The 27,434-nt window shown below is 37.3% G+C and overlaps 1 protein-coding gene across 6 annotated transcripts in view; it reads left to right on the top strand.

Moving 5' to 3' along the window:
- The window catches only part of LOC120635643 (segmentation protein cap'n'collar-like), a 166,072-nt gene that overhangs the window by 18,765 nt on the left and 119,873 nt on the right, over positions 1 to 27,434 (top strand). For 3 of the 6 annotated variants that reach the window (XM_039906684.1, XM_039906682.1, XM_039906685.1), the window contains exon 2: positions 17,958 to 19,387. The exons of 2 other annotated variants lie outside the window; for them this stretch is intronic. In XM_039906684.1, the coding sequence (XP_039762618.1) occupies positions 18,287 to 19,387 (1,101 nt within the window). In that variant the 5' untranslated portion in view covers positions 17,958 to 18,286. Of the gene's footprint in view, positions 1 to 17,195; positions 17,359 to 17,957; positions 19,388 to 27,434 lie in introns of those variants that run through there. One more of the 6 variants, XM_039906683.1, reaches the window with a different exon arrangement.

Raw genomic sequence — 27,434 nt, 5'->3', positions numbered from 1 at the left:
GCTACACACAAACCGAAAAAAAACTGTTCTCCGGGCTATGTGTACATACTAGATTAATAACAGGCCTAAGAAGGTGGCGTGCCGTGTAGTGTACGCCTCTCTGGAGGATTTGGCAGCGATCAGGCCAGTGATGATAGGACCCGCCACGCACTGGGGGGTCAAAACTTGGCGAGAGTGCGGTGAATACGCAAGTGAACCCCGTGCTCTCACTTATAGGGCTATCGAGGGACACACAGAGTTTTTAGTGGGTGCAAGTCCCACATAACTACTCCGTTTCCCCAATGGAGTGGTATGAGTCAGGCATTTTCTCTGTATAAAAAAAAAAGAAAAAAAAAGACTAGTACCTACATACTGGTTATTATTTTTATTATTTAGTGACGGTTTTTTTTTAAATTTTCCTTTATACCTATAGTTACTCAGCCATCTTCCACCTGTTCTCCGGGCTATGTGTGCATACTAGATAGATACCAGACTAGTAAAGTCAAAGTCAAAGTCAAAAATATCTTTATTCAAGTAGGCCCACAGGTGGCACTTTTGATGCGTACATAAGAACCACACGGTAGTGAGATGATGGCGATAACCACATTCGTAAACTTAAAACTAAAGCTACGAGGGTTCCAAACGCGTCCTGGTCTAAGAAGAAGCTCACAACAAACTTAGCCGGGTGTTTTTTTTTTTTGTTATCACCATCTCACAATGTCATTTTAAATTATTAGAAGAGCAACCTGGTTAGAGCAATAATTTACACCCAAGCTTTTTTATCGTTTACGTAGTCCTTTATACTATAATAGGACTTTTCTATATATATTTCTAAGTACATACTGGTTATTATTTTTATTATTTAGCGACGGTTTTTTTTTATTTGCCTTTATACCTATAGTTACTCAGCCATCTTCCACCTGTTCTCCGGGCTATGTGTGCATACCATATAGACTAGGTTCTAGAAATTCCCTACATTTTTTCTCATTGTGGGGGTAGTGTTAACATGAAGATGTTCAAAGTTGTACAATGTTTATATAAACCGAAGCTTAAAGAAAAATCCTATTATAATATTAAGGATTACTTAAACGATAAAAAAAGCTTGGGTGTTAATTGCTCTAGCTTCATAGCTTAATATAAATAAACTGTGAAATGGTGATAACAAAAAAAAATTACGCGGCTAAGTTTGTTGTGGGTTCTTCTTAGACCAGGGCGCGTTTGGAACCCTCGTAGCTTTAGGTTTAAGTTGGCGAATGAAGTTATCACCATACAATTATTTATAAATTTATATTCATGAATGCTTCATAAGTGCCTGTGATAGGCCTACATGAATAAAGAAATTTTGAATTTACTTTATATAAATATTTTATACAAAATACATAAACATGTAACGGGAAATCAAAGTTTTTTTTCACACTAGTGACTTTTTATTGATGGAAACCAACAGATAGAATTTTCACTGCGCAAAAACATAAAAGATTACGAATATTTTATGGCCGTAAGCTTCACCTAATGAAAATTATTTCGTATAGATAATTAGATAAAATCGATTCTTTATAATCGTGATTCGTCTCTTGACCTTAAATATTAAATAAACATGTGTATTCTGGGTAATGGGTCGCGTGGGACGTCCATACATACTTAATATTCTTTAGTGTCGGGTTTTTTTTTATTTTCGATTTTTTACCTATAGTTACTTAGGATTGGCGCAAAGAGGATTATTACTAGGTTTTTGTAGTAGTAGAGGTTTATGTGACAGAGCACGTCCAGGGAAGCTCTGCGATGCTTACTTCTGCCGCCCACCAGCATTGCTGTGCTGGTCGAGGTTTGGGTTCGGTAAGGGTTTAATATAACTGCCATACCACTAACAAGTAAACCCGCAGCCATCTTGCACTGCATCACCACTTACCACCGGATGAGATCGCAGCCAAGGCCTAACTTACAGCCTTTTTTTCCAAGATAAAAAGTAGCCTTTTTTACTTTCCGTCCTTTCAACTAACTCTATGCCAAAAATCTAGTTTGCAGGTCGCTTAGTTAGGGCGTGAACGTCGGACAGACAAACAAACACACTTGCCTTTTAATAATATTAGTTAGTATAAAATAATTAAAAAAAAAAAAACTATCGTGGTACTGAACCCTAAAAATGCATGTACCCCATTCATTTACTTATTATAACGCTAACATATCACTGTTGACTAAGATATAACGTAAGCATCGAAACTGATGACGTATAAAAAGGTTTTAGGTTTCGAAACAAAAACAATTGTGTTTTGTAAGAGTACTGCTTGTATTACTAAGAACGTATTTTAAAATGAATAACCAGTAGTTGGCAGAAGCGGTGATAGCGCGTTGGGTGGGCGCACGACTTCACTTTCGGGGGGCCGAGTTCGAATCCCAGCACGCACCTCTAACTTTTCTAAGTTATGTGCGTTTTAAGTAATCAAAATATCACTCGCTTCGACGGTGAAGGAAAACATCGTTCAGAAACCTGCATGCCTGAGAGTTCTTCATAATATTCTCAAAGGTGTCTGGAGACCACCAATCCGCACTAAACCGGCGTGGTGGACTACGGCTTTAACGCGTTATCATTGTGGGAAGAGACCCGTGCCCTGTGTGGTGTTACATGTAATGGAACAACCCATTAACAAAGTTGCCTAGCAGAGTTCGCTCCTTAGCAATAAGGCCGCCTTTTGTGTCCTGCTTCATTCTTCAGGGGTTTGTTTTTTTTTCTCGTTTTTCTGAGTGGTGTACAAATAAAGAGTTTGAATAAATGTACGCCAACAAAAGTGCCATCTTTGTCTCAATTTTAATAAAGAAATACTAGCTGAGCAGTGCAACTTCGTTGTACCAAATCGGTTATTACTGACGGCTGATTGGCGCAGTGGGTAGCGACCCTGCTTTCTGAGTCCAAGGCCGTGGGTTCGTTTCCCACAACTGAAAAATGTTTGTGTGATGAACATGTATGATTTTCAGTGTCTGGGTGTTTAGGTATATGTATATTATTCATCAGTCATCTTAGTACCCATAACACAAGCTACCGCTTACTTTGGGGTTAGATGGCGATGTGTGTATTGTCGTTGTATATTATATTACCGTCACACAAATAAAATGACATTTTCGAAAAATGATTCCTAGCTAGATCGATTTATCGCCCCCGAAACCCCCCGTTTACTAAATGTCATGAAAATCGTTGGAGCAGATTCCGAGATTTCAATTATATACATACAAGAATTGCTCGTTTAAAGATATAAGATTTAACTTTGTATATTTGGTTTTTGGAAAATCCTGTCGAAACCGTTAGTTATTTTTCCCGGGATAGAAAGAATCCTAGTTAGGTAACGTTGTGTCCTTACCGACTCACCCCGTGTGGGTGACGTTCAACGATCCGGCACAGTCACACGTGTGTGGGTGAGGACGTATTAAGGACGTTCAAGTAAATCATTCTCTTTGTTCCAATGTAATCCGCGCAAGGTTCACCGTAATAAATGTCTTAGGCTGCAAGATTTAACTCCTTTGCCTTGTTTCCGTGATCTCGTGATATATCTTACCTCTTATTAACTCCTTTTTTTTTTTTGTAATTAATCAATATTCTACGACAATACACACATCGCCATCTAGCCCCAGGGCCAAAAGTAAGCGTGTGTGTTATGGGTACTAAGATGACTGATGAATATTTTTATGATTAATATACATTAATACTTAGAATATACATACATGTACACAACATTCATGCTCATCACACAAACATTTACCAGTAGTGAGAATCGAACCCACGGCCTTGGACTCAGAAAGCAGGGTCGCTGCCCACTGCGCCAGTCGGCCGTCAAACTTAATAAAACTGCATTTTGTGCTCTCGCGCATAGAAATCGTTTATTCACTAGGGAGTAATGCACGTTCTTAAAACCTACTGTGATTTAAAAAACATTAAATAAAAAATGGATTGTGTGGTTTTATGAAACCACGGTAAAAGTTAAACGTTTTTCGCATTATAGACATTTAACTAAAAATTTTGGGAATAATAAGGGTAACATTAAGGGTATAAAAATCGTTTCATCAATCTTAATTTTATACTTGGAAAATGAGAATGATAACGGGAAATGATAAAAGTAGACTCTCCTACTAATATTTTTATTGAACGCTGTGTCTTAGAGTACGATATACATAAATATTTACAATTATTTAGATTTGATGAAATTATCGGTGTCAACCCCCGTGCCCCGGAGAGCACGTTAAGCCGTCGGTCCCGGTTATTAAAACTTACTTATGATGTTAGTTGTTAAAGCCCACCAACCCGCATTGGAGCAACGTGGTGGGTCTATGCTCTAAAACCGTTTCTTCCATAAGAGATGAGGCTTGATGAGGAATCAGTCAAAACCCTTTTGATCCAAACGAAATAACGAAAAGTGTGTTAATTTTACTGTATGCATGAAAATTAAGCTTAATTTGCTATCCTCCGCGACAAGCAGGAGAATCCGTACGGTGCTATCTTCGGCAATGTACCCTCTAGGTTTCGCTCCGAAGCCGGAGCATCCTCAGATGTTGTCTATACAATGAAATGTGTAATTGTTAAGTAATACTATATATAGTCATACTTAAAAATTATTCAGTATCGAGTATAAGAAATGTAGAAATTATAAATTACATCATACAGATTCTCCAGCTTTTCTTGAAGTATCATGTATTTTATTAAAACGACCTCAGTTTTCCAGTCACAACTAAATGCGTACATTTCCTGAAATGTTTCGCACGTTACAGTTATCGAGGTTTGTATTCAGTTTAATGCACGTGCTAACTTCCGCCTGATCTTGCCAAAAACTATAGGAAACGACCGTGACAACCATGTGGTCGCAGAAACGACAAATGTATCTAAGGGTAGTTTTGGATGCTAGCGAACGCGAGACTGTTTTGAGCGACATCGGGTGAAAGAAGTGGGGGTTGGCGGGGAGATGGTATCCGATCGATTGGGTGTAGTACCATTGTATCAATTTGTTTAGTCGTATGGCATGACGGCCGATTGGCGCAGTGGGCAGCGACCCTGCTCTCTGAGTCCAAGGCCGTGGGTTCGATTCCCACAACTGGAAAATGTTTGTGTGATGAGCATGAATGTTTTTCAGTGTCTGGGTGTTTATATGTATTTTCTAAGTATTTATGTATATATAATTCATAAAAATATTCATCAGTCATCTTAGTTCCCATAACACAAGCTACGCTTACTTTGGGGCTAGGTGGCGATGTGTGTATTGTCGTAGTATATTTATTTATGACGAAAAATTGGAGTTTGATTCGAATGGTTTTTTTTTAAATGTATATTTGGGCTACATTTTTATTTGTTCGATTGGGGATATTTCGGAATGGTTCCAATAAAATTTTCACATGGTATTAAAAAAAACAGTAACGCACATATGGTATTAAAAAACAGCGATACGGACGTATCGCTACTTTTGGATGCTAGTCGCATTTGCAACACGTACGTACGTAACGTACGTAGAGGGTACATTGCCGAAGACCTGTTTGATGTGGAGTATAAGGATTGAAGAAATTATAAATACAGTTATGGATTCTCCAGCTTTTCGCGGAGGTGTAGCAAATTAAGCTTATTTATCAAAATTACACACTTTCATAATTTCCCTAACATTGGTATGGACCTGTGAACAGAAGAAATTCAAAATTCAAAATTCAAAATTTCTTTATTCATGTAGGCCTATCACAGGCACTTATGAAGCGTTCATACATAATTGTTTACATAATTGTAACGGGATGGTGATAACTTCGTTCGCCAACTTAAATCTAAAGCTACGAGGGTTCCAAACGCGCCTGGTCTAAGAAGAGCCCACAACAAACTTAGCCGGGTAAATTTATTTTTTTGTTATCACCATCTTCCAGTAAATTTAAATTAAGCTATGAAGCTAGAGCAATTCACACCCAAGCTTTTTTATCGTTTAAATAATCCTTAACGTTATAATGGGATTTTTCTGTAAGCTTACGTTTTATATAAACTTTGAACTTATTGAGAGACAACTCAAAGATTTCATTTGGTAATTTGTTATAAAATAATATACAATTGCCCTTGAATGAATTTGCAATTTTGTGTAGCCTAGTAAACTGCACAACGAGTTTATTTTTGCTTCTAATATTAATATTGTTACAGTGCATTTTCTTTTTAATCCTGAAGGTTCCTACAATATCAGCATATCTAAACGTGATAAGCCTTCGCAGTAAACCAGTACCTACAACTAAATATTATTGCCATGAACGAATGAATGAATGCACTTTTATTGTACACCAAAAAAAAAGTAGTTACATACATATAAACATAGAGCAAGAGAGTACAATTTGGTGGCCTTATCGCCAGTGGCGTGCACTCCATACATGCACAAAAGCACTGCATACCCTAACATTGATATATAACTCGAATAGGAGGAGAATTTGTGCCGTTTTATGCAATTTTTCTGGTGTATGCATACCCTGGTAAGAAACCCAATGCACGCCACTGCTTATCGCTAACCAAAGTCGTAAAAGGAACCTAATAGAAAAGAGGTAGGCGGTGCAATAAATAAGATATAAACATTACACATGCAAATAATTTGACACGTTATTTTCATATTACTAAAAGCAAAACAAAAGAAATTTCTTGGCAATAAAGCAACGTTCATATAAATACTCACGTCCGAGGCCCTTCCGAAATCAGACGAAAAGTTTATTTCGAAAGTGGCCTTACGCAAACACGCGACTGCATGTGAGATTTTTAAAGCGTTCTCCAAACGGGCGATGGAGTTGTCGGCCGGGCTTTGTTGTAGCGTAAATCTGTAAAATGTCTGGAATTTTAAAATTTTGACGTTTGTGCAGTGCCAGACTCATGTTAACACTGAGTAGTATTCATAGAGAAGTCCCTCGATATCTAACATTCAACATTTATTTAAGGGTTTAATGTTGAAATTAATTCTCTTGTCTTTTATAGACAATGGCTGAATATCATCCCTTAAATTAAAAATACATGCAGAAAATTCGCTCACTTAAACCTTAACCTCGACGGTCTATTGACAAAGTTATTTTAAGTCAGATTGCGGCCGCCACAGTCTCTCCCTAGGAAATGCTTAAATTTTACAGTGTATTTATAGTGTAAACATTGCTGAATTATGAGACACTAGTTTTTGTTCGCGGTCGGTGACAGACGCTACCGCGCGCGCCACTTTCCCTGCTTGGGCAACGATCAAATCACGTCATTTCACTTCACCGTATTTTTGGTGTAAAACCTTGGTGATTTATGACTATGGGACACTTCTCACGGTCTCTTGCAACTAGGGTTTGCCGGACATGTCCGGTAATACAGGTCTTTGTCCGGAATGCGGGGGGAAAGTCTAAACCGTCCGGAATTTTTTCATGTAATGCACTGACATGTTATAGCGAGCGCGGGCAGATGGTGAGTAGAGGCGCTTCCCCTCACCTCACCCCTTCCCCCCGGTCTCGTTCACAGTCATAAAGTCCGCACGCGCGGGAAAAATGTGAAAATTTGCTTCGTTTATCAACATTAATATTACATTTATAAGAAAGTCAGGAAATCTCATCAAGTCTCCGGCATTTTCTCTGGAATTTAGATTTTTTGATCTGGGAACCCTACTTGCAACTGTAACTGACGGACCGCTACCGCCTCTGTTTGGGAAACGCTTTATCACGTCACATTTTGCAGCGTATTTTTGGTGTAAAACCTTGCTGAATTATGAGCTCAGGAGATGTTTCGGTATTAATAAAATTTAGTTCACCCGGACTGGGGATGAATGTCGGCCAATTAAAAAAATACGTTGTGTTTTTTGGCGTCTTACATAGGATGTTTATTTATTTAGAGATATAAATACATATCAAGAGAGTACAATTTGGTGGCCTTATCGCTACATAGCGATTTCTCCCAGGCAACCAATGGCGTAAAAGGAAAAAACATAGAAAAGAGGTAGGTGGTGCAATAAATAACATTTAAAATTATACAAATATATAAATAAAATATATAACTATAATATATACATATAGAAATCTTCTGGTTCTTAAAAAAAAATATTTGAGGAGTTCTCCCACTCCTATGTGATTCTACGGCAGGTTACACAGAAGCCCGAAGAGTATAACCGGCCACTTTGCTCAGTAAGCGTTTGATTCGGTGGGAACCTTAACACTGGTTAAGGTCACGACAGAGAAACCGAATTCAAAGTCAAATATTTCAATTAAAATTTCATTATTCAAATAGGCACATAGATGGAATTTTTGATGCGTACATAACATGTAAAATATGACATAGAAGTGAGTTGATGGCGATAACTAAATTCGTCAACTTAAAACAAAAGCTACGAGAGCTCCCAACGCGCCCTGGTCTAGGAAGAAGCCCACAAAAATCTTAGCCGGTTGTTATTTTTTTTGTTATCAACATCTCACATTGTCATTAAAAACTGAAAGAACTAACCTGGTTAGAGCAATAGTTTACTACCGATACATCCAAATGTGGTAAACTTCTCATATATTCATATTATTATCTAATGCAAATTAATATTAGATACATTTATTTACATAATGACATTATATTTGTGACACAGGTTAACAAATTGAATTCCTGACGTTTATTTTAATGACATGGGGAAAGGGAAAAGTTTAATTTATTATTTACAATGCAATATCTTTAATTAGAATCCTGAGTGATTTGAATATATGCACGCCGAAATGGCGGAATATTTTGCAGCTCTGTTATATTAAGACTCATTTTGCACCCATATTTCAGAAAATAAACACTATTCTACTCTATTCTCCGTTGCAGGGCATTCGCTGATCGACACGTAAATTTCATACCTTGCCAGCAGGGCTAGCACAGGCAGGAGACAAAAGTTATATCCCCCGACTTTATCCCCTGACAAGCAGTGGCGTGCCTTGTGCACGACGTGTGTTTTTGACGAGGGTATGCATAAAGCAGGTACATGGCATAAAATGGAAAAACTCCCCTACAATACTAGTTATATAAAATAATTTGGGTATGCAGTGCTTTTGTGCATGTATGAAGTGCACTCCACTGCTGACAAGGGATATAATTAACGTGCCCACCTGCTAAAGCACGGGAACATGGAATGGGAGAATTTTGCCCCTGTTTATTACACATATATTATTTGGATATTATTTCCAATTGTGCGCCAGTGCTCTGAGAGTTGATACAGCTGTGGGAGAAGATAAATTTTTATCCTTTCCCCCAGATATTTGTCTCATACCCAGGCAAGCCGTGCTGGATGGCCTTATATCCCCCGATCATATCCCCTGACGGGGGATATGATAAACGTGTCCACCTGTTAATACCGACTGCGAGACGAGCTTTTGACGATCGACTGGCGCAGTAGGCTTACTGAGTCGAAGCGCGTGGGTTCGATTCCCACAACTGGAAAATGGGAGAGTGTGAGAAGTTACATTTTTTATCCTTTCCCCGAGAGACTATAGATAAAAGTGGTCATATTATCCAAATAATATACGTAATAGTAAACGGGGGTAAACTAGCCCTGCTGGTAGCTATAATTTTGCACAATCAGCACTGGCATTGCAACGTGTAAAATATTTAGGACGCATTAAATATAGCAAGAATGCACTTTTCATCCCCAAGGCCTGTATAAACGTGTCAACCTTCTTAAGGCGACCTACATTTAGTTCATCATCAAGAATAATAATAATAACATAAGAATCTGCCGCACTTGTTATCGAATTATAAATAACTAATGAACTCTTTGCGAAGTAATTCGGCATAAGTAAATATACTACGACAATACACGCATCGCCATCTAGCCACAAAGTAAGCGTAGCTTGTGTTATGGGTGCTGAGATGAATGATGAATATTTTTATGAATAATATGTAACACAAATACTAATAATAGACAGATAAACACCCAGACACTGAAAAACACTTATGTTCATCGCACAAACATTTTCCAGTTGTGGGAATCGAACCCAGGGCCTTGGACTCAGAAAGCAGGGTCGCTGCCCACTGCGCTAGTCGGGTTTCGGCGAAAATGGGATGGCATAGTAAGGTGCATAGAATTAAGAACATACAGAACCCACATTCAACTATTAATGTGTTGTGCATTGTGTCCAAAAAAGAGTTAGGATACCCCGTACACGTCTCTCTCCACACCCGTTTAATGTTGCTAGCTCACAAACTTTTCCATTTTCGCCATTCTATGGTAAACGTTTAGAACATTAGAGGCAAAATTATTACTGTCAGCTGATAAATGAAGAACGTGGAGTGAAGTAACTTACCGCCTGTTCGAGAAACAAAAGAAAATTTAGGGGACTGTTAAACTGAGACTTGACAGATGAAAAAAATATAAATTCGGTCTTTATTAATACCCTTTTATCCATACGAGAAGTGGAGTTGATTTCGATATTGAATTCGTGACCTTGTTCAGCTATTTTGACAAGGGTCATAGTAATAAAGGTGTCTTAACGTCGGAGTACTTATAGGCACGGTAGTTGTGTCACAGTTTCCAACTAACCGAACTTTTGAAATGTCAATGTCAATGTCAACTTTACTGAACGTTATTTACCTATATCTGCAAATATTAATAACAGTCATAATTATTATTATATTATGAGATAAAATGCGATTGTCATTTATTAATGATGATGAATTGTTTTCAGATCAGATACCGAATATCTATATTTATTACTCAATTATGGATATTATGATTCATTGTATAAATTTATTTGGTCATCGAACTGCAAACATTTGAAATTCTAATGGAAATGGCGATTCGCGCGCTAATTTACGTCACCCGTTGTTTTTTCTAACGCCCACCTGAGTTCAAGGTTGGAGCTAACGTTCGGAAATTGAATACGTATTTTTTTTTTAACACAAGAAGGTTGAATTTCGCTTTGGTCTTTGACTACATAATTGACAGATCAAATCTGTTGCTAGGTTGCAATTGTAAAAATAAATTGATGGCGTATTTTTTATACTTACTTTCGGTGATTCCGAGACAAAAGAACGTTTCACGAACTCTTTATGTAATGACTAACGACGTTAGGTGCCATCATCGACACCGATTCGGCGAATCGTGAAGTTTATGAGACTCTTAAACTGACACTTGACAGATGAAAAAAATATAAATTCGTTTTTTTTTTAATAGAAGAAGGGAATAGGGATAGGGATAGAAGGGAAGGGGTAGAACACAATACCTTGTGGCAAGAACCATAGACAATTTAGGTTATATAATTTCACTAGTGATATTCGATTGGTGAAAGGTACATGTATGCCTAGGAATCTTCTTTGATTAGGCATTGCTTCGGCAAGACATTCTACCATACATATATATTACTTTATCTTAGCATTATCTACATTTATCCGATAAAGATTAATCGGATAATATTTGCGTTGAAGCTTACCCTGGTTCAATGCAATTTTACTATAACTTAGAGTATAGACAAGTTTTTCTCTCCTACATAGCCAAATAAATAATATTCGGTGACAGCCCCGTGGGTAAGGCTTCGGCTTTCCTTCCGTGGAGACCGAGTTCCGGCACGAACTACTGACTTTCGGAGTTACGCGCGTTTTAATTCAAGCAATTAAATATCACTTGGTTTTGAACGGCGAAGGAAAACATCGCGAGGAAATCTGCATGCCCGATAGTCCGTAACGTTCTCAACGTCGTGTACAGTCTACCGATCCGCACTTTTCCAGCTTCGTAGACGTCCTAAATGTTGTCTATCTGAGACGAGACCCGATTGATGACGATGAAACAAATGATATGCGTTTAAAAAATGTAAAATAATTACAAAACTTTTTTTCTGAACTTAGTAGGATCTATCGCGCATCTGTTTAATAGGTCATCCTTCAGATGTCATACCAGTTCTTTTGCATCACGTTCTGTATTGGCGCGGTGGTTCTTTATAGTAATGATTGACACCCCCCCCCCCCCCCCCCCCAATAATTTGCGGCTATCTGTCCAGAATTCATTTATGTCAAGAAGGCTCAGTTTATGGGCACGTCAAGTCAGTCTGTTTGTAGTGATTCTACCACCGGTTCGAAAGGCAGATTCCACCGAGAAGAGCCGGCAAGAAACTCCGCAGATTGCTCTTTTTCAACATCACACTTACACACAGTGGCGTGCACTGAGTTCCTTATCATACTTTCTTTATCTCCTTTCCTCAAATCATTAATTCAAAATCGGTGCTAAATTTTCTTTCCCGCCAATCTATCTTTTCAAAATCGCGTCACCCGCCATAGATCCTATACTTTTCTTTGATAGTCTATTAAAGGCCATTATTCTATTTTCAAAACACTATCAATGAGTATACAAACCATGGTTTGTTGATATATTTAATATACTCGTCGGGTTTATCATACATTCAGTGCTGTAATTCCCTATTTCCTAACACATGCAGCAGAAAAATTGCACAAAACGTCAAAAACCCTCCTCCGTTATATATCAATTTCAGGGTAGGCAGTGCTTTTAGGCGTGTATGAAGTGCACGCCACTTCCTACACACTACACTTCACATAGCAATTTTTTTATGTAGCTACCTTCGTGTAGTGTGTATGACCAAAACAGCCGCAGGCGATCTGACCTAAAAAAAATCTCACTTGCCCCATCTAGGCCAGAAGCTTGATACGCCCATGTACTAGTAGAAGAATTACATAATATAAATAATAAATAAATTAAAAAAAAATAATATATGTGTCACCTAGCATAACTGTTCAAACCTCAAATTTATAGCTGTCAACTCTCTCCCCTTATACGATAGTTCGCGAATCGGACCATATATAATCTGTGGTAACTATAATCTGAAACCTGTCAATGCCATACATAGAAAACCCTAACCAGATGGCTCGTAAAAACCATATGTGTGTTATATTTGTCACCTGTCCTTATCTTACCACATATAAGGGTAAAGGAAGGCAACACACAATGTACATGTCGTCCTTAACTTCTGTAGTGGAGTATATGACTTGTGTTACAAGGAGAATAGGTTTATCGCAAATAGAAACAACTTAGAACCACTATTATTAGAACCAAACGCGTGTTTGTAGAAAATCCTTATTATGATAAATAATAATCGTCTTTTTTTTTTTTTTGCATTTTTTTAACAGTATTAAACTTCGCTTTTAAAAATCAGATGTATGTAATATTATAAATGTGAGTTTATTTCTTTCTGTTTGTGGCATGATAATGTACAAACCATGAAACCGTTTTGAGGTTAAGCATTTGCCTGGAACCTGCTGGAGATAGGCAAAGGCGATTCCGGTCTTTTTTTTTAATATCATGGGAAAACTATTATTCATTGCAAACAAAGTTGCGGTCAACACATAAAAATGTTAATTTTATATAAACGTTCGGAACTGGCGATTTGAACCCACGTCCCTCCGACAATCGCGGCCTCAGTGCTTTATACCACCGGGACCGAAATTATCGTATGGATAAATGTCCATGCAAATTGGCGTAGTCGGTGGCCACCCATTTCACATAACAAAGAAAGCTAAACTGTGACCTATATTATTTTTGAAAGTCGGATTCCAGACTATTCGTGATGCAAATATGGTGGATTCTGATGGATGGATGAATGAATGGCAATCAACTACACCTATTTGTTCTCTCGGTAGTTCTGACTTCCGAACCGCTGGTAGAGTCAATACAAACAGGCTGACTTGTCGTTTCAAAACTGCTTATAAAGTAAGCATACTTGGAATAAAAGAATTTAGAAAATTGAATTGTCACATACATAAATATTTGTTATTAAATCTAGGTTTTAATCTTCTTATATATAGGTATTTTGTGAGCGCAGAAATAAATATATTTTTTAATTCATTGTTGCCATAAACGTAAATGATAAACTTATACGTACAAACTAAATAAATAATTGAAAAAATATATATATATATAAACTCAGTTGAATATTATGTGTACGCTGTTTTAAATTATTAATTAAAAACGCTGTAAAATATACGCTTTCGCGAGTACAATAGTTAAGTTACGATTCACTTTCTCTTAATTCGCGCACTTTCTACCGCGGTGGAACAATATGGCGGATTCACTTGGCGCGAAAGAATTTTTTTTATAACTGACACTTGAAACTGTTTTTTTACCTGTGGTAACGTCAACTTAAAAATCGTCAACATGAAATAAAAACGCCCGAAATTTATTTATTTATTTTGTGGTAACATACAGTACTATAATTAAGTAAAAGGTGATACATCATACATGATATTTATAATCTATTATAAATATAAAAGGCAAAGGTGACTGACTGACTGATCTATCAACGCACAGCTCTAACCACTTGACGGATCGGGCTGAAAATTTGCACACAGGTACTTATTACAACGCAGGCATCCGCTAAGAAAGGATTTTTGAAAATTTCATCCCTAAGATGGTTAAATGGGGGATGAAAGTTTATAGAATCCTTCATTTAGCAATTCTTTTTTCAAGTTACATCCATGAAACTTTGATTTTAGGTTTTAGATTAAAAATAAAGAAATACGTGTTTCACAAATTTAAAAAATTTCGACTATACTATAGACTATAGCATTAATAAATTAAATCGAAATATTGAACTGTCAAATTTACTAACTAAAATCGGCTATGTAGATACATTATATTCAACAGTTATCTGTCCGTACGCTTTTACAGCACAATATTAAATAATTGATCTTTTTTAGGTTAACGTTATCATCAAGAGAGATGTTGCTTACCGAATAAGTTATAATTATATGCACTGCGGGCGAAATTCTCTGCCCGCAAGCGAATGTTCATTAAAAAGTATGCCAAAAATAAATAAAGTAGGTAATAAATTAAAAAATAATGACACCTCGAAACAAAGACAACAAAGAAAGGCGATAATAGATCTGTCGTGCATATTCCTGTACGTAATAAAAAAAGTAACAGCTCGCTACAGATTATGCATAAACATTAAATCAATGCAATGAACTTCAGTGTGTTCTGTTTTTGAATTTGCCTTTGGAATGACATGAGGCCGTTTCCCCGCCATGGCGGCCATCCAAGATGGATGCTTGTTAAAATAAAAGTTATTATAATTTTCCGGTTTTTGTTAGCAATAATGATCTTTTCTGTTACGTACATGAATATCATTCAACTGATAAATTATACAAATATCCATTAATGGAATTAGGTCATGACGAGCGACCGTTTTGTCTGACCTCTGGTGTTTATGATTGGGTGTGCAACGCCGTGTCAGTTTCTCTGGTTCTTAACAACCCACGATTTGATGTGCGGAGCACCCGGTTGAAGTAGTAGTAGAGAGAGAGAGTTTTTGTGAGAGTACTCCTCCTGGGAAGGAAACACGGCATGCTTATTTTTTCCGTCGAGCAGTATTGCTGTCTTCCGGTGTGAAGGGCGTGGTTGCCGGTAGGCTTTTTATAACTCTTACAAAGCCTATCCTTAAGTTTATAACTCGTGTAGGATCTCTGATAGCGTCCCCTAGTCACTGGCTCGCAATGCCCACGACCAACTGTAACACGTCTACTCGCGCCTGCGGCTCGGGTAGTACTGACGTAGTAACATTGCTCAGGAACACACGAGACAGTGTAATCACATACACTACAACACGTACTGGAGATTTTCTTCATTTTATATCATCTGCATACCCTGTGCATACCCTCTATGCACGCCACTGGGTAGAAGATACATTTTTATCCTTTCCCCGGGGTAAAAATTGTCTCCAGCAGGGCTAGCACGGGCACGAGATAAAAATTATATCCCCCGATAAAATCCCCTGACAAGGGTTATAATTAACGTGTCCATCGCCTAAACCCGGGAACATGGAACAGGAGAAGTTTATCTCCTCTTATAGTTTATTATAGTTTATTATTACACATATATATTATTTGGATATTATTTAGACTTTTGCACCATTGCTCTGAGATTTGATGAAGCTGTTTGAGAAGATATTTTTTTTTCCTTTCCCTGGGGATATAATTGTCTCCTGCCCATGCTAGCCGTGCTGGTCTAAACGTGTACCATGAAATGGGGAATGTGGGAAAAGTTTGTGAGCTATGCGGTTGTGAAGCGAGATGTGCGCGGGGCGTTTTCACTGTTTTTGGGCACTACACTACGCACTGCATTCAATAATGGCTGAATGCGGATTCTGTGTGTTCTAAATTATGTGCGTATGTAGTCAATATCGCCCAGCTTAACAGTACAGAAAACCTTTGTGGGGCTGAGTAACCAGCTGAGTGACCAATAGGAGCATAGCACCAATAAGGAATTTTTCAAAATCGGGATTTTTCCCCACTTGAGAACTTCCGCTGCGTTAGCTGCGCAAACGGTTAGGCTTTCGATAAAATCATGTATGACAAAGTTGTTCCCCTTTAAAAGTTCAAAAAAAAAGTCCACAACGGCATATGTCTATCTTTGAAGGTTGACTTATAGGCGGACAAAGTCGCGAGGGCCCGCTAGTCATTAAATACGATTAACATTTTAAAAATTAATATCTGAACATTGTAAACAATGGAATATTTTAATATACGAACTATTTTATTACTCTTAAGAAACACACGTTGGAGTATTATTTCTTAATATTATTTACCTAGATCACATGATTCATAAATTTTGCAGAATACATTGCATTAGGGTTGTCAACCATTGGAAATTTAAAAAAAAACTCTTATTTGATTTTTATAATTCGCCAAAGGTATAACTGCAAATAACACTTGAAGCTCTCTTTAAAGACAATGGACTTAAAACAAAACTTAACATTCGGGACTTGAGCGATGAATCAGGTAAGATCTGATTCGGAAATGATAGCTAAATTCATAGGGGTATGGCAAAATATAAATACCCCTAATCGACATCTCTGCGACAACGCTAAAACGCATCACAGCATGATAATTAATTACTTTAAAAATATCACACACACATGCACATATTCAGAGTTAAATATAATGCGTTTTCAAGTTTATATCCTCCTTTGGTAGTAACGGGATGATGTGGTTCCGAACAACAAAAAACAAAGTGAGTCAGTCAGTACTTCCCAAAAAAACGTTTAGTTGGCAACCCTAGATACACTTGATATGACCTAATCAAGCCCAGAATAAACAGAACCATCGACCCTGCACGTCTATTCTCAAATGGCATTAGAAGCGAAACGGCCTATGTGTAACGAGAGGCCACGACTTTCTGGACAATGATTGCAGTGCAATGGCGTTTTGAATTGGTGAAGTTTATATTTTATTCGCAGTTGCTCACCGACCGTCGTGGGGTGCGGCCGTGCGCCGCGTCTCTTGATAAATAAACAAAGACATTGTTCGCAGCACCTGTCTATAACATCGCGATTTAAGCGGGGAAAACGTTTTTAAACGTTTAAAAATTTAGTTTTATGAAACAAAATTATTATTTAATTGCAAGGACGGGAAACGTAATTATGCTTCATTAATTTAGTTTTTTTTTTTCAATTTGTTTATACCATTACTATAAATAACTAAGGTATATTAGTATAATACCTTAGTTATATTTTTAGTTTTTCCTCTGAATTTTCAGTCTTGTGAACGAATTTAAATTCCCTTCTTATAGTGTTTTTTTGTAATTAGTTGATGTCAAATGTTAATCGGATTCATTGGTACAACGTTATCGCTCGAATCATGTGGTAACTAATACACGTTTAAAATGCGCATATATCAACTACGCGATACCTTCGTATAATGTTGACTTACGTACTTTTTTCGAACTAAAATGTTTTTTCGAACATTTTGAATGATTTTTGACGGTAATGTGAATATTGTTTGCGCTTTTTGAAATCTCTCCGTTTTTCCGTGCGACTTAAAGATACTTATATTCTTCTCCGTAACACGTTTAATCGGTTTTCGTTTCCTCAAGAGCGGTCAAGCGTTTAGCCGTGATTCCTACATCAAACACATAAGTTTTAGGTGTCTTGAAGATCGGAAGTATTAATAGATATTTTGTTTATTTTCTTTGTTTGAGACTGCCGTTTTCAAGGTCACGATCTTGCCCATTTAGGTTTCCCTCAACTAGTGTGGACTAATTGGCGTTAAGCCATAAAGAACTCAAAATTAATCCTTGTGACTCAGTGACAATGTGCTCATGCAAAATGTGCCTGGATGTGAGACAAAACTTTGCTGGACACTTGTGACATTTCGTCAAGATGTCACCAGACAAGCGTAAACGGAAGATAGTCTTCGACAATAATCCTGAGGGAAGGACTTGATAAACCAGTGATAAAACATAAAATTTTAATAAATAAAACCTATTCGGTTATGATCTCATTATTTTAGTGCTCAACCCTATAAAGACTGAATACAATTAAGTGACAAAAAAAAACAATAAACATGATCGCCTTAAAGAAACTATATGGAGACGAATTACTCCGTTTAGCTTTAGTCCTTAGCTTGTTAAAAGCGAACCCCGAGGAATATTTGGAGCTGGAGACACAGCAGCTAGCTGGTCTCCATATATCGAATGGATCTGACTGGTCTTTGGAACACGAAGCGAGGACGTTGATACGTCCAAGGTTCGTGCACCCGAAATCTTTGGACCACATATTGGTAAACTACGAAAGACAACTGTTCGAAGAGCTAAATTCCCTCGGGCGGTACAATCACTTGGAAAACAATGACCGGATGTGGTATAATCAGGGTTCAGTTCATACATATTTAGTTAATAATGTTGCGACTGACACAATCGCGCCCGGGCTGTCGCAGGAGGAGGAGGTTGTTGATACAAATGGCGAGGACAACGTTTCCTCTGACGACAATGTCGCGCAAGAGGTAAAGGTTGAAGATGAAGCCCAAGTTGAAACCCAGGCGCAACCAGATGCAGTCGTCACGCTGTCTGCGAACTTCTTCGAGAACCACACTGAGTCGGACATCTTCACCGAAATAGCGAGCAGGTCTTTCGATGTCAACGAATTCCTAGTGCCCAACGAAATGCAGATCAAGAAGGAGACGGATTCAGACGATGATCTGATGATCCAAATCAAGAAGGAAAGAGAGGCGGACGATTTGTACAGTGACAACGCTATAGACGATTTCGTTCCATATTTCACAACGAAATCGGAGAAGTTGGATTACGAGGAATCGGATTCTGTGTTTCATCAGAATTTGGCCGATCTTCAGGACTATGGTGAGCTGTACGATGATGTCAAAGAACTCAAGAATGATCTCGAATTCTTGGACGTTAAGCATCAACAGGAAAACTTGGAACAATATCTCCTTGAGAACACACCATTGGATACTGAAGTGTATGAGTTGGCGCCGATGTTTGAAGAGGAACTGGTGTTGGACGTGAAGAGGGAGCGGGCGAGCACCAGTTTCACTTCCGCGAGTTCTAGTGGTGTGAGCGAGATGGACAATTCTTCGGTGATGGAGATGCCCGATGTCAAATTGGAGCCCGATGAAGGTCATCATACGGGCGACGAATTGACCCAAGAGGTTAGTTGATAGTACTAAGTTTTCAAGTTTACTTCTTTAGCATAGACAATGTTTCTGTTCAACAGGTTGTCTTTGTTGCAAAAGAACTGAGGTGTGGAATCGATAGTGGGAGTCAAGTGTAGTTTTCGTGCTTGTAAAATTCTAATAAACGAAAAACAATTGTTGAGTCACAGTCAAACTAACAGTCAACAACAATAAACATAGATGGTCGATTGGGAGCAGTTGGCAGCGACCCTGCTTTCTGAGCCAAACGCTGTGGGTTCGATTCCCACTACTGGGTAATGTTTATGTGATGAACATGAATTGTTTCAGTCTCTGGGTGTTTATCTGTATATTCTAAGTATTTATGTGTGTTATTCATAAAAATATTTATCAGTCATCTTAGTACCCATAACACAAGCTACGCTTACTTGGGGGCTAGATGACGTTGTGTGCATGTCTTAGTATAAAGAAAACCATCTACTGAAACATATACAGAATGAAAATATTATTACTTTATACCCCATGAAAGTGTTTAAAAAAATACTCAACCAAGCTGAACTAAGGTACATATGACTAATGTTACGTAAAAAGGAGAATTATATATAATACCACGGTACACGGTATATGGACTTATCTCGTTGTCAATCGTAACGTAATGTCAATACATTACGTTACGATTGACAGCGTAGGGTAACAAGCGACGGCCGAAGCCACCCATCAGATCAGAAGAGTGAAATTTCAAAAATAAAAAAAAAACCAAATTGCCCCACAGTTCTAACCCCTGCGCTTCAAACGTGTCTCATTGTAATATGGACCTTTGAAAAAGTAGATCGAAACTGCAACGTTTCCCACTAGATGACGCTACAGTCGCTATAAGACTGATGTGAAAGCATATACTAATTTCTTCATCGACGGTAGGAGAGCCGTAGCTTAATTGATGAAAGCGCTCAGGCCGCGATTGCCCGAGAGTCGCAGGTTCAAATCCTGTCGGTTCCGAAAATATTTATATGCATTTTAAAATTTATAAAAAATGATGATTCCTCCAAGTGTAGGTAAAAACACTAATAAAAAATATATATTTTTTTAAACTAAAGCTACGAGGATACGGGTCCTGATCAAAAACTTAGCCGGGTGTGTTTTGAAATTGATTTATCGTATAGTAGGAGGAGGATGTTTGCCATTTGTGCAATTTTCCTGATGTTTGCGTACCCTGGCAAGAAACCCAGTGCAAGCCACTGGTGACAACTGTGCTCTGATCGGTCTTCACCGCTCGGCACATTAGTTAAAAACTCTTAAGATAAAGGGAAACATAAAAAAACAGATTACATATTATTATACATAGATAAAAATATTGTTTTTCTAACCTGTGACGACGCGACGGTATCATGATATACGCATTATTATTTAGTGCGTTGCCAACGTAACTTTTTCTTGGTGAATCATTTGTCTAAGGCTGGCCGCATAGTGTACCGCGTGAAGATTTATTTGGTTGTCCAGCGTGTCTAGCGTGGTGGACTACGGTCTAAACCCTTCTCACTGTTGGAGGAGACACGTGTTTAATGTTTATTGTTTATAAATTGCTACATGCACATACATAAGAGATATGTTGATGACAATTATGTTTATTTTTTACTCAATTAATTTTGTTTATCCAAATTAAATTTTTTTATAACAATTGATTTAAATATTAAAATATGTCAACTTAGAACTAAAGGTAAAAAAAGAAAAATAAAATCAAATTATTAGAATTTGTCAACTTAAAACATAAGAATAATTTCGATTAACAATAACGTGCCCTGTAGTGGGGCCGTTGATGGGTTGATATGATGTACAGCTTTTGGTGACACAAGCAGCATTGCTGTGTTCCGGTCTGCCTTCAGACCGGAACACAGCAATGCTGCTTGTGCTTTGTTACCGGTTTAATTATATGCACATGAAGCTTAACATTGGCCGTTATTGGGTTGATATGTACATCAAATCAGCCTATTACCGGCCCACTGCAAGGCAGGTGTCTCCTCCCACAATAAGCAGGGTAAGGGTTTAGGTCGTAGTCCACCACGATGGCCCAGCGCGGATTGGTGGACTCCACACGCCTTTGAAAAAATTATGGAGAACTCACAGGCATGCAGGTTTCCTCACGATGTTTTCCTTCGCCGTTGAAGCAAGTGATATTTTAATTTCTTAAAACGCACATGACTTAAAAAAGTTAGAGGTGCGAGCTGGGGTTCGAAGTTGCCCCCAGCATGTGAAGTCGAGCTCGCAACCAATGCGATATCACCGCTTATCACCGCCCTGTCCTGCAGTGGGCCGGTAATGTGTCGATACAGTACAGTTGCATAATGGCTAATCTGGTGATAGTATTTATGTTTATTATTCATAACAATATTCATCAGTCATCTTAGTACCCATAACACAAGCTACGCTTACTTTGGGGCTAGATGGCGATTGGCATCTAGCCCAGTATATAAATATATATATATATATATATACAGTCAAACCTGGATAAGCGAGAGTTCAAGGGAGCACAATCTCATTCTCGCTTATAGAGTTTTCTCACTAACCCGAGTTTCTCGCTAATGCAGGTACATGGGTAGCGTTTCTCTCTTATAGAGGTACGCAGCAATAACAAGACATATATTCATGCACTTTGTAATTTTATTTTATTTAGAACTTATTTACATTTAAAAAAATCCGTGAATTTCGTTTGGGTTTCTGTTTTTGTATTTTGAATGTTTTTCTCTAACTCATAAAATTTGTCGAATATTGCTTGCTCGACTGTCGCTTATAGAGGTATAGATAAGTAGCAGTCTCACTTACGGAGGTCCGTGAGGGAAAAACGACTCTCTCTTACAAAGGTTTCTGTTTCTCGCTAATAGAGGTTTTGGGAGCTTAAAATGACAGGTCCTGGCTATTATTCTCACTTATAGAGTTTTCTTACTTATCCAGTTCTCACTTACCCAGGTTTGACTGTATATATATTTATTTATATACTGCGCTATCGCCGCTATGTTAGTCTATATAAAAGGCAAAGGTGACTGACTGACTGACTGATCTATCAACGCACAGATCTAACCTCTTGAAGGATCGGGCTGAAATTTTGCACACAAATAGTTATTACAACGTAGGCATCCGCTTAGAAAGGATTTTTGAAAATTTTAACCCTAAGAGGGTTAAATTGGGGTTGAAAGTTTGTGTAAAATCCTTCGTTTATCAATTTATTTTTCAAGTTAATTCCATGAAACTTTGATTTTAGGTTTTCGATTAAAAATAGAGAGATACGTGTTTCCAAAGGCATCAAATAGGGGATGAAAATTTATATGAAACTTTCTGATTTTTAAGTAATCTACGTTCATATTTTTCTATTAACATTTTTTTTTAAAACTTTGTAGTTAAACTTTACCGCGGGAAAAAGCTAGTATAGTATAAACTTAAAGTTACATAAACTCAAAAATGTGTTGATTAGTTTTTCTTTGTCTCTCGCAGCGATAAACTATCGGATTGAACGTCATTTTATATGCGATATTAGCAAACGTGCGGTCAGCCATATGCTATGAATCAAAGGAGGTCACTCTACACTTACAGCCTTGTAAGTAAGCACATAGCAACCAGGTCAAGAGTCGCGAAGCACAATAATACTCACAAGCCGTCTTAAGTAACACTATCACTACGTAATATAAAACAAAGTCGCTTCCCGCTGTCTGTATGTCCCTATGTATGATTACATCTGCGAAACTAGACAACGAAATTTGATACGGTTTGTTTAATTAAATAGAACGATTATTTATTTATTTTCTAACGTACATTTTGTCATTACAGGACAAAGTTATCCTAATGATTTCGGTCTAAGAGGAATCCAAAAAATCAAATACTTATCATAAAAATTGGTCCAACCGTTCTTGAGTTATAAACGGCGTAACTAACACAACTTTCTTTTATATATAAAGATATGACATGTTGTACAATATTATATTAACAAATAAATAAATATACTACGACATATACGGTTTAAAAAGCGGCAGCGGGCGAGACAATCAAACTCCCAAAAAACAAATTCAAATTACATGCATATACATGCATGCTTACATACATTGCGCCCGTGCGAAACCGGGTCGGTCGCTAGTTATTTTATAATCCCCCCAAAATGAAAATATTTAGGACAAAATATAAAAAGAAAATTTTGTGGCGGCGTGAACACACCCGACTAATTCAACTATTAAACAAAATCAAAATCGGTTAATCCGAACGGATGAACGACACACACACACACACACACACACACACACACACACACACACACACACACACACATACACGTCAAACCTATAACACCGTTTAAAAAAAAGCTTTCGCAATGGGTTTTCTAAAATTCATGCTTTTCCGGTGAGGGGGAGAACATGGATGGGTTTCCCCGTCACTTTTTTTAAACGTCAAGTCTGTCTGTTAGTAGTGACTCTACCAACGGTTCATTAATATTTTACAATTTAGCAATCATCGTTCCACCTGGTGATAATAGATGAAAGCGGCTCAAATTGCTTTCAAGCAACCTTGTCATTAATGTTAGAAATTCATTAATTGTGTAGAAACTTCGTTTCAATGAATGGTTTTTTTACACTCTTTTTTTATTAACTCCACCTGTATGCTTGAAAACGAACGCTTCGGCTTTTCACTCTCTTCAAACGTTCTGATTTCGTTCAAACTTTGCAGATATATCGAGGACCGAAGACAATACACTTATTTGATAAGATTATTCCACGGGTAAATACCACGATAATATTTTGGATTTGTCGATATTTCGACCCAGTTGCATGGATCGTGTAGGTACGACATGTCAAGTTGGATGTCACGGGCAGTCATCTGACTGTGACGGGTATCTCGTACCTACACTGTCCCGTCGTGACCACGATGAACTATTATAAGGTAATGTTAATTAACCACGAAAATCTTAGTTTCAAATCTATAAGATTATTCAATTTTTTAATGTGCAAAATAAGATTTTTGTTAATTTATATAATTTTCATCTATAGTCGATGATACAATCGATGATGTTAATTTCAATTTACAACCATTATCTTTCGTCGATTTCTCTAATATTAACAAATTTAATAGTTAGTAATAAAAATAATAGTTTAAAAAACACGCTTTTAAATAAATAAATAAATAAATAAATATACTACGACAATACATTTGCCATCTAGCCCCAGAGTAAGCGTAGCTTGTATTATGGGTACTAAGATGACTGATGAATATTTTTTTTGTATAATATAGATAAATACTTATAATATACATATAAACACCTAGACACTGAAAAACATTCATGCTCATCACCGAACATTTTCCAGTAGTGGGAATCGAACCCACGGCCTTGGACTCGGAAAGCAGGGTCGCTGCCCGCTGCGCCAGTCGGCCGTCGAATTTTTATACATAAACTAAACTAAAAGGTAGAAATTACTTTGGTTTTTTATACCAAGCTTTTTTTTAGAACTATTAATTGTTTATTTTAAGTTTCTAAGTACTACTGGTTAGCTCTTGACTGCAATTTATTTCTTGCTTTTTAGTTGTTTCACGAAGTCGGTTAATTTTGCCATTTTTTTTTTAATATAAAGGTAACAATAACTTCGTGTGCAAGTTCGACTCGCACTTGAACGGTTTTTTGACACGATTCTGTTTGGACTTTGTTCCGTCTGTTTAAGAATCACGTTTTTATAGCTATGCTAAGTTTTACAATGCCCACTCAAAAATACGCGCAACGTGAATGACCTCTGATAAGTATTGACGCAAATTAAATATGGCGTATGAAACGTTCGTCAGATAGGTATCGTCAAGTTTTCTTTATAGCAAGGTAGCGTAGCGGTCAAAATCCAAAAGCCTACTTATATTTTTGAAGAAATTAAAAGTTTTGTTGGTATATATTGCAAATTATATTTAAGCAAATAATTTCCCGCGAAAACGCTCGCCGGGTGTCATGGCCGTACTCGTGACGTCATAGGCAAAATAAGAACTTCAGCAAGTACTTATTTTATAGCTAAGGGTTATTGATGAATGAATGAATGAATACACTTTTATTGTACACCAAAGAAAAAAAGTAGTTACAGAGATATAAATACATATCAAGAGAGTACAATTTGGTTGCCTTATCGCTACATAGCGTTTTCTAACAGGCAACCAATGGCGTAAAAGGAAAAAACATAGACAAGAGGTAGGTGGTGCAATAAATAATATTTAAAATTAAACAAATATATAACATAAATACCTATATAAATAGATAACAAATAACATCCTCAATTTATATGAAATACATAAATAATTAAAATTACACACTTAAAATGATCCGCTTCAGCGATGTTCGGCTGTTATTGATTTTGGTATTTATGATAAAAAAACTTCGAAACTGATAGTTTGAAATCACAAAATACTGGACATACGCAAAGATTTTCGAAGTTCAAGCTATACATAATTATGTTTATATAGACGTGACGTCATAATTGTGAGTTCGGCGTTGCACTTGTCATGGCTGATCGCTATATTTTGCAGTTTTACTTATTGAAAATAAATACTAATCTCACTGATTCTACATGTTCAATAGAACGGGCAGGTATACCGAAATCTCCTCTTTATTTATGTTGCCCTGGTACTTTGTATTTGATATCTATTGCGTGCATTACAGAAGTAACAAATGCTAATGCAAGTAAGTTTTGTTTGTAATTTATTGCACGTGTCTTTGAAATCGAAAGTGGCACGTGTTAAATACCTATTTACTCGCTCATACCTTTATTATTACGATTGTAATGAGTGTACGTTCCGGACTCTTTCTATTGAACTTTTAATAAGGATGTTTGGCTTCTTTTGTGAAGTTAAACTTCTTTTGGCGCATTGGGAAAAAAATATGAGAGTGAATTTTTACGATGCGCGCGCACACCGTCACAAAAAAACGACACCTTGAAGTTAGCTGTAGTCAACATTTTAGTTTGACTTTAAAAAGGTTAGACAGTGTACACTTTCAATGGTCAAAGTCTACGGGCTCATTCCGGTGATTTAATTGATTCAATTGTACAAAAATCTAAAATTTTAATGTTGACTGAAACTTTGTTGTCCGATAGTAAGATAACTAGATAATGCGTTAGGATAAAACTTTCAATGTATTAAATACGTTTTTTGCTATTGTTAGTGGCGTTTTTCCTACAAACGTATTAACGTAGAATAAGGCGAAAAATAAAATTTTTGAAAAGATTTTAATCATGTTACGCCAAAGAAGTATAACTTCTAACGTTTTCGGTTTTTTTATTTATATATTATTTATGCTTAATGTAACGCGGAATTGGAATTTCTACGCAGACGAAATTGCGGGCATTGAACAAAGGAATTCATAGTTATTTGGTTAAGATTGTACATTAGGGACCAGACGGGTCTCGGGTAAATGAACCTTTGAATCCCTTTCGCCCTTCAGTTCAATATCCCTAGAGTTTCGGCGCAGACGGTATACCTACCTAAGGCTGCCAACTGTACTCCAAAATAATAGAGTGCTTTCTTAATTAAAGAAACACTTATTAACTTCTGATAACGTCTAAGACACCGGGACGTATATTTGCATCGTTCGAGTCCACATAGGACTGAAGAGTATCGACAAACAATATTCAAACACTTTCATCCCCTCTCCCAAAGGAACCGAGCTTAATGTCGGGATAAAAAGTATCCTATGTTACTTCTAACACTTCCAAGAATATGTGTACAAAGTTTCATGAGGATCGGTTTAGTAGTTTTTGTGTGAAAGCGTAACAAACAAACTTACATTGACATTTATAATATTAGTAGGGGTAGGGATAGGGATAGGGATTAACAACTAATGTTCACGACATTGAGTTGGTGGGTATTTCGATATAAATACGACTTCATTATCGATGCACCGCAACGGGCAAACCGAGAGGCCGCTCCACGGTAAACCCCGCAGAGGTCACCCTCTACGGGCGTCCCATACCCTGGCAAGACAAGGCCAAATACCTGGGAGTAACGTTCGATCATAGAATGAGCTTCACCGCACACATTCGCAAGGCCCGCAACAAGGCTGCGT

This window comes from Pararge aegeria, chromosome 27, assembly GCF_905163445.1.
Source record: "Pararge aegeria chromosome 27, ilParAegt1.1, whole genome shotgun sequence".
NCBI classification, from domain to species: domain Eukaryota; kingdom Metazoa; phylum Arthropoda; class Insecta; order Lepidoptera; family Nymphalidae; genus Pararge; species Pararge aegeria.
Note: the sequence above shows the minus strand (reverse complement) of the source record. Positions and strands in the feature narration are given on the sequence as shown.